This window comes from Sebastes fasciatus, chromosome 8, assembly GCF_043250625.1.
Source record: "Sebastes fasciatus isolate fSebFas1 chromosome 8, fSebFas1.pri, whole genome shotgun sequence".
In the NCBI taxonomy this organism is placed as follows: Eukaryota; Metazoa; Chordata; class Actinopteri; order Perciformes; family Sebastidae; genus Sebastes; species Sebastes fasciatus.
Genome location: NC_133802.1, coordinates 35494610 through 35507159, shown reverse-complemented (window position 1 = coordinate 35507159; position 12550 = coordinate 35494610). Strand labels below are relative to the sequence as shown.

Below are 12550 nucleotides of genomic sequence, written 5' to 3'. Positions count from 1 at the left end.
CAACAAATAGAAGCTGCTTCTGTTGCATTGATTCTTCTGTCCACATGTTCTCTGTCTGCACCGACCAGATGACCCAGAAGGACGGGCAGCACCTCTGGAGGATGAAACACTTCAACAGGCCCGCTTACTGCAACGTGTGCCAGAGCATGCTGCTGGGTCTGAGGAAACAGGGACTGTGCTGCACCTGTGAGTACCTGAACCCACCACAAGAGGGCCACATTAATCAGACTGAACCCACCACAAGAGGGTCACATTTATCAGACTGAACCCACCACAAGAGGGCCACATTAATCAGACTGAACCCATCACAAGAGAGCCACATTAATCAGACTGAACCTGCCACAAGAGGGCCACATTTATCAGACTGAACCCGCCACAAGAGGGCCACATTTATCAGACTGAACCCGCCACAAGAGGGCCACATTAATCAGACTGAACCCGCCACAAGAGGGCCACATTAATCAGACTGAACCCGCCACAAGAGGGCCACATTAATCAGACTGAATCCATCACAAGAGGGCCACATTAATCAGACTGAACTGGCCACAAGAGGGCCACATTAATCAGACTGAACCCGCCACAAGAGGGCCACATTAATCAGACTGGATCTTTCTCTGTCAGTTTTAATTGTATGCTCTGTAAACATCATGTGACGCCATGTGTGCCGCTGTGCAGGCTGTAAGTACACCGTCCACGGCCGCTGTGCTAACAGGAACCCGGCGCCCTGCACCAGGACGTATGTGAAGTCCAAGAAAGACACGGGGGTAAGCCAGCGTCTCCATGACAACATGTACAGTCTATATTAGACCACATCCTGAGTCTCTTATGTTAAAACATTCATCCCACATTTCAGCTTTCAGCGCACGACTGGGTGAGCGGGAACTGTGACTCCAGGAAGTGTGAAAAGTGCCAGAAGAAGATCAAGAGCTTTCAAGGCTTAACGGGCAAACACTGTGTGTGGTGTCACACCATGGTGAGGACTGGTCTCTATACAGTTTATAACACTGTGTGGTGTCACACCATGGTGAGGACTGGTCTCTATACAGTTTATAACACTGTGTGGTGTCACACCATGGTGAGGACTGGTCTCTATACAGTTTATAACACTGTGTGTGGTGTCACACCATGGTGAGGACTGGTCTCTATACAGTTTATAACACTGTGTGGTGTCACACCATGGTGAGGACTGGTCTCTATACAGTTTATAACACTGTGTGGTGTCACACCATGGTGAGGACTGGTCTCTATACAGTTTATAACACTGTGTGTGGTGTCACACCATGGTGAGGACTGGTCTCTATACAGTTTATAACACTGTGTGGTGTCACACCATGGTGAGGACTGGTCTCTATACAGTTTATAACACTGTGTGTGGTGTCACACCATGGTGAGGACTGGTCTCTATACAGTTTATAACACTGTGTGGTGTCACACCATGGTGAGGACTGGTCTCTATACAGTTTATAACACTGTGTGTGGTGTTACACCATAGTTAGGACTGAACTCTATACAGTTTATAACACTGTGTGGTGTTACACCATGGTTAGGACTGATCTCTATACAGTTTACGACACTGTGTGTGGTGTTACACCATGGTTAGGACTGGTCTCTATACAGTTTATGACACTGTGTGTGGTGTTACACCATGGTTAGGACTGAACTCTATACAGTTTATAACACTATGTGTGGTGTTACACCATGGTGAGGACTGGTCTCTATACAGTTTATAACACTGTGTGTGGTGTTACACCATGGTGAGGACTGAACTCTATACAGTTTATAACACTGTGGTGTTACACCATGGTGAGGACTGAACTCTATACAGTTTATAACACTGTGCGTGGTGTTACACCATGGTGAGGATTGAACTCTATACAGTTTATAACACTGTGCGTGGTGTTACACCATGGTGAGGACTGAACTCTATACAGTTTATAACACTGTGTGGTGTTACACCATGGTAAGGACTGAACTCTATACAGTTTATAACACTGTGGTGTTACACCATGGTGAGGACTGAACTCTATACAGTTTATAACACTGTGTGTGGTGTTACACCATGGTGAGGACTGGTCTCTATACAGTTTATAACACTGTGGTGTTACACCATGGTGAGTGCTGGTCTTTATACAGTTTATAACACTGTGTGTGGTGTTACACCATGGTGAGGACTGAACTCTATACAGTTTATAACACTGTGGTGTTACACCATGGTGAGGACTGAACTCTATACAGTTTATAACACTGTGTGTGGTGTTACACCATGGTGAGGACTGAACTCTATACAGTTTATAACACTGTGTGTGGTGTTACACCATGGTGAGGACTGAACTCTATACAGTTTATAACACTGTGGTGTTACACCATGGTGAGGACTGGTCTCTATACAGTTTATAACACTGTGCGTGGTGTTACACCATGGTGAGGACAACTCTATACAGTTTATAACACTGCGTGGTGTTACACCATGGTGAGGACTGAACTCTATACAGTTTATAACACTGTGTGTGGTGTTACACCATGGTGAGGACTGAACTCTATACAGTTTATAACACTGTGTGTGGTGTTACACCATGGTGAGGACTGGTTTCTATACAGTTTATAACACTGTGGTGTTACACCATGGTGAGGACTGAACTCTATACAGTTTATAACACTGTGTGTGGTGTTACACCATGGTGAGGACTGAACTCTATACAGTTTATAACACTGTGTGTGGTGTTACACCATGGTGAGGACTGAACTCTATACAGTTTATAACACTGTGTGTGGTGTTACACCATGGTGAGGACTGAACTCTATACAGTTTATAACACTGTGGTGTTACACCATGGTGAGGACTGGTTTCTATACAGTTTATAACACTGGTGTTACACCATGGTGAGGACTGAACTCTATACAGTTTATAACACTGTGTGTGGTGTTACACCATGGTGAGGACTGGTTTCTATACAGTTTATAACACTGTGGTGTTACACCATGGTGAGGACTGAACTCTATACAGTTTATAACACTGTGTGTGGTGTTACACCATGGTGAGGACTGAACTCTATACAGTTTATAACACTGTGTGTGGTGTTACACCATGGTGAGGACTGAACTCTATACAGTTTATAACACTGTGTGTGGTGTTACACCATGGTGAGGACTGGTTTCTATACAGTTTATAACACTGGTGTTACACCATGGTGAGGACTGAACTCTATACAGTTTATAACACTGTGTGTGGTGTTACACCATGGTGAGGACTGGTTTCTATACAGTTTATAACACTGTGGTGTTACACCATGGTGAGGACTGAACTCTATACAGTTTATAACACTGTGTGTGGTGTTACACCATGGTGAGGACTGAACTCTATACAGTTTATAACACTGTGTGTGGTGTTACACCATGGTGAGGACTGAACTCTATACAGTTTATAACACTGTGTGTGGTGTTACACCATGGTGAGGACTGGTTTCTATACAGTTTATAACACTGTGGTGTTACACCATGGTGAGGACTGAACTCTATACAGTTTATAACACTGTGTGTGGTGTTACACCATGGTGAGGACTGAACTCTATACAGTTTATAACACTGTGTGTGGTGTTACACCATGGTGAGGACAACTCTATACAGTTTATAACACTGCGTGGTGTTACACCATGGTGAGGACTGGTCTCTATACAGTTTATAACACTGTGTGGTGTTACACCATGGTGAGGACAACTCTATACAGTTTATAACACTGCGTGGTGTTACACCATGGTGAGGACTGAACTCTATACAGTTTATAACACTGTGTGTGGTGTTACACCATGGTGAGGACTGAACTCTATACAGTTTATAACACTGTGTGTGGTGTTACACCATGGTGAGGACTGAACTCTATACAGTTTATAACACTGTGGTGTTACACCATGGTGAGGACTGAACTCTATACAGTTTATAACACTGTGTGTGGTGTTACACCATGGTGAGGACTGAACTCTATACAGTTTATAACACTGTGTGTGGTGTTACACCATGGTGAGGACAACTCTATACAGTTTATAACACTGCGTGGTGTTACACCATGGTGAGGACTGGTCTCTATACAGTTTATAACACTGTGTGGTGTTACACCATGGTGAGGACAACTCTATACAGTTTATAACACTGCGTGGTGTTACACCATGGTGAGGACTGAACTCTATACAGTTTATAACACTGTGTGTGGTGTTACACCATGGTGAGGACTGAACTCTATACAGTTTATAACACTGTGTGTGGTGTTACACCATGGTGAGGACTGAACTCTATACAGTTTATAACACTGTGGTGTTACACCATGGTGAGGACTGAACTCTATACAGTTTATAACACTGTGTGTGGTGTTACACCATGGTGAGGACTGAACTCTATACAGTTTATAACACTGTGTGTGGTGTTACACCATGGTGAGGACAACTCTATACAGTTTATAACACTGCGTGGTGTTACACCATGGTGAGGACTGGTCTCTATACAGTTTATAACACTGTGTGGTGTTACACCATGGTGAGGACAACTCTATACAGTTTATAACACTGCGTGGTGTTACACCATGGTGAGGACTGAACTCTATACAGTTTATAACACTGTGTGTGGTGTTACACCATGGTGAGGACTGAACTCTATACAGTTTATAACACTGTGTGTGGTGTTACACCATGGTGAGGACTGAACTCTATACAGTTTATAACACTGTGTGTGGTGTTACACCATGGTGAGGACTGGTTTCTATACAGTTTATAACACTGTGTGTGGTGTTATTGTTTGTGTTGTACAGCGTCATGATGAGTGTGCAGACCAGGAGCCAACACAGTGTACCTGTGGACCCCTCAGAGACCACATCCTGCCTCCCTGGGCCATATATCCTGTTATAAAGGTACAGAACCAGAACCAACACTAACATATATCCTGTTATAAAGGTACAGAACCAGAACCAGGTTTGGTGTATAGTAGGGTTGGAACGGTTTGTGTATTTGATCCGAACCATTCGGTTCAGGACGTTCGGTTCGGTCCGTGACATCCTTTCGGTTCGCCGTTACCCAAACAGCTGTTCATGTCGACTACTCAAACACGCAGAACAGAAACTCTGGAGCGTGAGTTTGACCTGTAAAGTTCTGGCAGCGCAGCAGGAATGATATCAGCAGTGTAGCGCCCAGTAGCTCAGGATAGTCGAGCTAAACTGACAACCAGTTGTGTCAAACTGCACGCCGACACGGTTCAACTGAAGTCGGGTTTATATGTGGACACCTGAAACATTTAATTATGGCGGCATCAACCGACCGTGTCGATCAGCGGAGCGAAACAAAAGCAGACTGGACCGAGTCAGTTCCCCCCCACAGCGTTCAGACAGCCTCCTCCTGCAGACTCACATTGTGACAAAGTCATATCTGATGCTATAAGAGAGTTTATCGCTGCATATACGACATCACTCCATCATAAACTATACAGAATTAAAGCAGATGGTCAAAGAGCGTGAGCCTTCACGTATATATATATATATATATTTAAACTAGCAGAAGCAGCAGTTGAGGATTTAAGGTGGAACATTACATTTACATTACAGACATTTGTATTTTTATTTTTGTAATTGATTTATTCTTATTGACAGTATGTCAGTATTTGAGTGCCTTAACTGTTCTAGTCAGAGTTCTGACCAATGAGCTGCTGTTGAGTGAGTGGGAGATAATAAGCCACGTTGTTTAGTAGTTCTGGTTGAGCTTCTGCTTCAATGTATGTTGATGGCCTTAGTCTATAATGACATCATATTTATATGAAAATAACAAAGATGCATGTTTTGTTTGCACTAATTACTGTAGAAGATGATTCTTTCAATTAAGATTTGACAATGAAGAAGAGTTGATGTTCCTTATGTAAGCCTTACTTTTGTTAAGGGAAACATTTGTTAACTTATTTTTGCCAAATAAATGAGAAGCATGTTGAAATCAGAACCAGACCTCCTCGCTGGAACAGATATGTACCGAACCGAACCGAAAACCGTGATATGAACCCAACCGTGAGTTTTGTGAACCGTTCCACCCCTAGTGTGTAGAGATGTCTCTTTGTCCTCAGAAGGTTGTGGGGTCGATGATATGTTCTTTGGTTTAATGGATGTCTTCCTGTCTCGGTCGGTGAAGGAGAGACCGAACGGCTGCTCCGGCTCAACGGATGACAGCGAGCTCTACACGACTCCTGATGGACAAGTGCTTCAGGTTTTTCATCCTTTCATCATCGATACAGTGTTTACAGTGAGGATCTGATTTGTCTGCATGGACAGTAAATCTATTTGTTTTATTGAACAGATCAGCCCCGTGCCAAACACCCATCCTCTGCTAGTGTTCGTCAACCCTAAGAGTGGCGGCAAACAGGGAGAGAGGTGAGTGAACAAAGAAATGAGAGCTGTCAGTCCATTAAAATAATCATTAATAGAAAGATAATCACACATTTATCTGTTCTAAATGTTCCTTAAAGGGAGATTAGTCAAGTATTTAATCCTCTTATCAACATGGGAGTGGACAAATATGCTGCTTTATGCACATTTATGTATATATTTATGATTGTAAATCAATTAACAATACAAAACAATGACAGATATTGATCCAGAAACCCTCACAGGAACTACATTTAGCAGAACTGAGTGTTATTTAGTAGGGATGCACCGATACCACTTCATTCAGACCCAGTACAAGTACTTACATTTGGGTACTCTCTGATACCGAGTACCGATACGAGTACTTCTCTGTGCCTAAAGACCCTCGTTAACAGCCAGCTGGAGGGTGTGAGCGACACACGGCGTGCTGGGGAGTCCCGCATACGAGGCGTAGCTCCGCCACCGGCTCTAGGTCGGCTTGGAAATGTTCGGGGCGAAGGTGGCTCTCGGTTGCAGCTTTACAGCGCTCCCCGCACGGACCTCATCGCACCGTGACGGGGCTCTCTGCTCCCGGTGCGACTGTCAACCGGGGCGGACTGTCCTCAGTGCCAGTGCCAGGGGTCTGCGGTGATGTCTGCGGCCCAACCGACCCGTCTTGAAACACGGACCAAGGAGTCTAACACACGCGCGAGTCAGAGGGTGCAAGCAAAACTTCGTTGCGCAATGGAAGTGAGGGTCGGCGCGCGCCGGCTGAGGCGAGATCCCGGCCCAGCGGGGTCGGGCGCACCACCGTAAAGTGGTATCGGTGCCGTTGTATCGGAGGCGTTTTGTGAGTACGAGTACATGAGCACAGTATTGGACCCGATACCCGATGATCCGATGAGTTTCAGATGATACCAGTAGCTTCCCTCTAGCTGTAAAACTGAGCTGTACGACCTAAAAATCACAAGTTGCGTTAAAGAAATTAGTGTCGTTAAAATGAATTTGCGTTAACTCGTTATAATCACGTTAACTTTGACAGCTCTAGAAGAAATAGATGTCTAATACGTGCACATTGTTTAGCCTGATTTTATGCATTTCAGAGTCCTGCATAAATTCCAGTATTTACTGAATCCACGGCAGGTAAACAACCTTTCGAATGGCGGACCTGGACCAGGGTGAGTATCTGGTACAACAGATATTATAAATGGAAATAGATTTTAGCTAGATATTAGACTGCCCACAGTGTCCTGTAGACGTGAAGCTCCATCATCTCTCTTTCAGACTGAGCTTCTTCAGACATCTGCAGGATTACAGGATCTTGGTGTGCGGAGGAGACGGCACCGTTGGCTGGATTCTAGACGCCATAGGTGAGAGGTTGATGGATCACTAGAAGAAGACACGCGTGAGCTTCCACACCGTGAGCTTCTGCTGAACATCGTTGTGACGCACTTCCTGTTTGCTTCTCCTTCTTTTCCCTCTTTCATGCTGTCAGACAAAGCCGATCCGTTGGTGCGGCCACCTGTCGCCGTGCTTCCTCTGGGCACAGGAAATGACCTCGCACGATGTCTGCGATGGGGAGGAGGTGAGAAATAAAGAAGAGTGTTCTCTGATTATGAAAATAATGAAACGGCTTGCTGCGTGTGCTCTGTTGATGTGTGTGTGTGTGTGTGTGTGTGTGTGTGTGTGTGTGTGTGTGTGTGAGACCCGGCGATCCCGACCAACGCTACTGTCTTTAAGAGGCTGTAGCGGCTCAGTGTTAGAGCCAGAGTGAAGGTTCTGGTATCATAGGAAACTAGTAAATCTAAGGAGGCCATCGGCACCAACCGTGTCATGTGTCACGAAGTTAGGCTAAATTTTGGCGAGGAAAGATGCGTGAATGTAAATGGGTTCTCTGGGTACCAACGAGTCTCCTCTTTACAGACATGCCCACTTTATGATCATCACATGCAGTTTAAATGTGTTATTGTCTCCTATTCTAAAATGGTGTGTTTGAATATTTCTGCATACTGGGGTCCCTAAACAGTCTTGAATCCCATAAATTGTGTCTCACTGTAAAGCTGAGACTCTGGTGGATCCAATGAGCCCAACTGGATTCATGTGTGATGATGTTAGTCCCCATAGGAGACATTTCATTGACCTCCCTGTATAAAATGACCTGTAGTGACCTCTAGGATAATCACAGCCTCATGAAACTTTACAGACACAAACTAGAGACCTAGAGCATTCAGAGGATGGATGGATCAGACTAGAGACCTAGAGCATTCAGAGGATGGATGGATCAAACTAGAGACCTAGAGCATTCAGAGGATGGATGGATCAAACTAGAGACCTAGAGCATTCAGAGGATGGATGGATCAGACTAGAGACCTAGAGCATTCAGAGGATGGATGAATCAGACTAGAGACCCAGAGCATTCAGAGGATGGATGGATCAGACTAGAGACCTAGAGCATTCAGAGGATGGATGGATCAGACTAGAGACCTAGAGCATTCAGAGGATGGATGGATCAGACTAGAGACCTAGAGCATTCAGAGGATGGATGGATCAGACTAGAGACCTAGAGCATTCAGAGGATGGATGGATCAGACTAGAGACCTAGAGCATTCAGAGGATGGATGGATCAGACTAGAGACCTAGAGCATTCAGAGGATGGATGAATCAGACTAGAGACCTAGAGCATTCAGAGGATGGATGGATCAAACTAGAGACCTAGAGCATTCAGAGGATGGATGGCTTTCCTAGCTAGATTGACAATAAGTGGGTTTCTGTTCGCCATCCAATCACCGAAAAATGCAGAAATCTCCAAATGTCAAAAGTTTTTGATACCAAATCACAGCATGTCTTTTTCTCTGGTGTTCCTCGAGGTCTTGGTGTCTTAATGTGGTATTTTGGAGGGATTATTGATCATTTTTATTAATTCTCCAGTTGGTAAAAAAATGGTTCAATTTAGCACCAAATCTGTGTAATAAATGGAATCAACCCAACATCTTCTGAGACCTAATAGAGCATGGGGATGACCATCATATACTTCTATCATCATGTTCTAAACCCTGATACACTCTAAAGATTTGTTTTATTTTAATCAGATTAATCTTCAGGTTCCAGCTTTCAGATGATGTTCACCTCTTCTATGTGACGTCTCCTGTTGACCTGCTATCTGCTTCATGTGTTTGAAGGATACGACGGCGAGGATCTGAGTCGTATTCTTAAAGACATCGAGGGGAGCTCGGAGGTTCTGATGGACCGCTGGAGTGTGCAGGTCATCCCAGATGAGAACCAGGAGAAGGGCGACCCGGTGCCCTACGAAATCATCAACAACTACTTCTCTATTGGCGTTGTGAGTTTCTCAGGAATACGTCGTCACACCAGAGGAAGGGATTATTTTTACAGGTTTGTGATTGGATCATTTCTGTGTTGTGCTGACAGGACGCCTCCATCGCCCACCGCTTCCACACCATGAGGGAGAAACATCCCCAGAAATTTAACAGCAGGTACCAGTTCAACATATTATTAGTGTCTAGTGTGTGTGTGATAACAGGAGAAAATGTTCTGTGAAAATGAATTATCACTTCAACCTGAAAACATCACACTCTGCTTTATGATTACAGGATGAAGAACAAGCTGTGGTATTTTGAATTTGCCACTTCAGAAACCATCTCTGCTTCCTGCAAGAAACTGAACGAAAGTCTAACAATCGAGGTGAGAACGCAGCTTCAGCTTCATCATCTTCATCATCTTCATCATCTTTGCATGTTTGTATTTAGTCTCCGGACCAGAGTAGTGAACTGTGGAATCACTCCAGTACTGATGTTTGACCTGGTCTCTTCTTCAGTGCTGCGGTACTCCGCTGGATCTCAGTGGCCTCTCTCTAGAAGGCGTTGCTGTCCTAAACATTCCCAGCATGCACGGCGGCTCCAACCTGTGGGGTGAAACCAAAAAAGGGGACACCAAGGGACTGACGAGTCAGGAGGAGCCCGAGGTGATCGTCGACCCAGAAATCCTGAAAGTGACCTCCCAAGGTATTTGGTCTTTGGTGGAGTTAAACCAGGAGGCAGACCAGATTCAGGGCGCTTTCACACGCCAACATTTAGTCTGTTCTAATCTATCTCTGGTGCGCTGTGTGAGAGGTAGGCTCATTTCCTCATAGACTACTATACAACCAGAGGAGCTGCCCCCTGCTGGCTGGTAGAGAGGATGCATGTTCACTGTGTTCAGCGGTCCTGGGCAGTCAGCCTATCAGAACTTTATTAGAACAGAGGATGAGTAACATGTTCTTGTCAGATCTCAGTGACTGTCGACTGGAGGTGGTCGGCCTTGAAGGAGCCATGGAGATGGGACAGATATACACGGGTCTTAAGAGCGCCGTGAGGCTCGCCAAAACATCCCAGATCACCATCAGGTGAGAAGCAGACATGTTGAGACTCGTCTGGTTCTGAAGGCCCGTTAGACTCCTAGAAGTCTGGATGATGATGTGTTGTAGTTGACTGATCAGCAGCTGAGGATGATCCTCTGCTGTTTTAATGACTCGTTAGCTTCATTGATTCTGTTCCATGATCTCTCTGCTCCACCTTCAGGGTGAAGAAAGCCTTACCGATGCAGATAGACGGAGAGCCGTGGATGCAGCCTCCCTGCACGGTGAATACTATCCTCCATCTACTGCAGTAACACACTGACTCTGGATCAGAACCTCATAGAACCACACTGAGAAACACCTGAACTCTCCCTTTAACCTCCATCTACTGTAGTAACACACTGACTCTGGATCAGAACCTCATAGAACCACACTGAGAAACACCTGAACTCTCTCTTTAACCTCCATCTACTGTAGTAATACACTGACTCTGGATCAGAACCTCATAGAACCACACTGAGAAACACCTGAACTCTCCCTTTAACCTCCATCTACTGTAGTAATACACTGACTCTGGATCAGAACCTCATAGAACCACACTGAGAAACACCTGAACTCTCCCTTTAACCTCCATCTACTGTAGTAACACACTGACTCTGGATCAGAACCTCATAGAACCACACTGAGAAACACCTGAACTCTCCCTTTAACCTCCATCTACTGTAGTAATACACTGTCTATGGATCAGAACCTCATAGAACCACACTGAGAAACACCTGAACTCTCTCTTTAACCTCCATCTACTGTAGTAACACACTGACTCTGGATCAGAACCTCATAGAACCACACTGAGAAACACCTGAACTCTCTCTTTAACCTCCATCTACTGTAGTAATACACTGACTCTGGATCAGAACCTCATAGAACCACACTGAGAAACACCTGAACTCTCTCTTTAACCTCCATCTACTGTAGTAATACACTGTCTATGGATCAGAACCTCATAGAACCACACTGAGAAACACCTGAACTCTCCCTTTCATGTAGAAATGTTTTTATATTATATTTATATTATAATTTTCTGGACATTTAACTTCTTTATTTTTATTTTTCAGATCCACATCACTCACAAGAACCAGGCCCGGATGTTGATGGCTCCTCAAGCAAAGTCATCCGGCTTCTTCACCTACAAATGAAACTGCTCAGAGCAGCGACGTGCTCTCGTTTACTGTAAATAGAAGACTGGGACTTTTTTAAAGATATAAAATCAGTCTGAATGTGCACGTTGTAGAATAATAAAGTTACGATAAGTGCATCTGTGTAACACATAACCCAGAGGTCAGGGGTCAGGGATCAGGGGTCAGGGGTCAGGCCTCAGCAACCTTTACTATCTAAAGAGCCAATTTAGGCAAAAATAAAAATAAAAATCTGTCTGGAGCCGCAAAACATGTGGTCATTGTGATGAAGGTAACACAGTTTATAGTTTAAGTATATAGTATATAAGTCTAATGCAGTGAGGGCCAAAGAGACAATGTACTACGGAGTATTAGGGTCACATTGAGGGAAAACAACATCTGAGATTTACACAATAAAGTCAGAATATTACGAGAAAAAAAGAAAATAACACGTAAAATTACTACTTTATATATATACTAATATTATGACTTTATTCTCTAAACCTCAGATTTCTGTTTTTCCCTCAATGTGGCCCTAATACTCCGTCGTACCGTCGTACCATAGACCTACAACAATTGATAAATACAAATGAAAATGTAAACAAAAAAACAGTTCAACATTCATTTCCATTCTTAAAGATCCACAGGGAGCCGCTG

At 44.3% G+C, this 12550-nt stretch overlaps 1 protein-coding gene across 4 annotated transcripts in view; it reads left to right on the top strand.

Moving 5' to 3' along the window:
• dgkaa (diacylglycerol kinase, alpha a) overlaps nucleotides 1-12550 on the top strand; it is a 35172-nt gene that overhangs the window by 22041 nt on the left and 581 nt on the right. For 2 of the 4 annotated variants that reach the window (XM_074645215.1, XM_074645217.1), the window contains exons 9-24: nucleotides 69-186; nucleotides 676-764; nucleotides 854-973; nucleotides 4796-4894; nucleotides 6153-6227; nucleotides 6318-6391; nucleotides 7468-7542; nucleotides 7649-7734; nucleotides 7860-7949; nucleotides 9544-9704; nucleotides 9794-9858; nucleotides 9976-10066; nucleotides 10200-10386; nucleotides 10649-10766; nucleotides 10942-11002; nucleotides 11834-12550. The exon at nucleotides 11834-12550 is cut by the window's right edge and continues 581 nt beyond it. In XM_074645215.1, coding sequence (XP_074501316.1) covers nucleotides 69-186; nucleotides 676-764; nucleotides 854-973; nucleotides 4796-4894; nucleotides 6153-6227; nucleotides 6318-6391; nucleotides 7468-7542; nucleotides 7649-7734; nucleotides 7860-7949; nucleotides 9544-9704; nucleotides 9794-9858; nucleotides 9976-10066; nucleotides 10200-10386; nucleotides 10649-10766; nucleotides 10942-11002; nucleotides 11834-11914 — 1590 coding nt within the window. In that variant the 3' untranslated portion in view covers nucleotides 11915-12550. Of the gene's footprint in view, nucleotides 1-68; nucleotides 187-675; nucleotides 765-853; nucleotides 974-1367; nucleotides 1388-1425; nucleotides 1439-4795; nucleotides 4895-6152; nucleotides 6228-6317; nucleotides 6392-7467; nucleotides 7543-7648; nucleotides 7735-7859; nucleotides 7950-9543; nucleotides 9705-9793; nucleotides 9859-9975; nucleotides 10067-10199; nucleotides 10387-10648; nucleotides 10767-10941; nucleotides 11003-11833 lie in introns of those variants that run through there. The other 2 variants (XM_074645219.1, XM_074645218.1) reach the window with 2 other exon arrangements.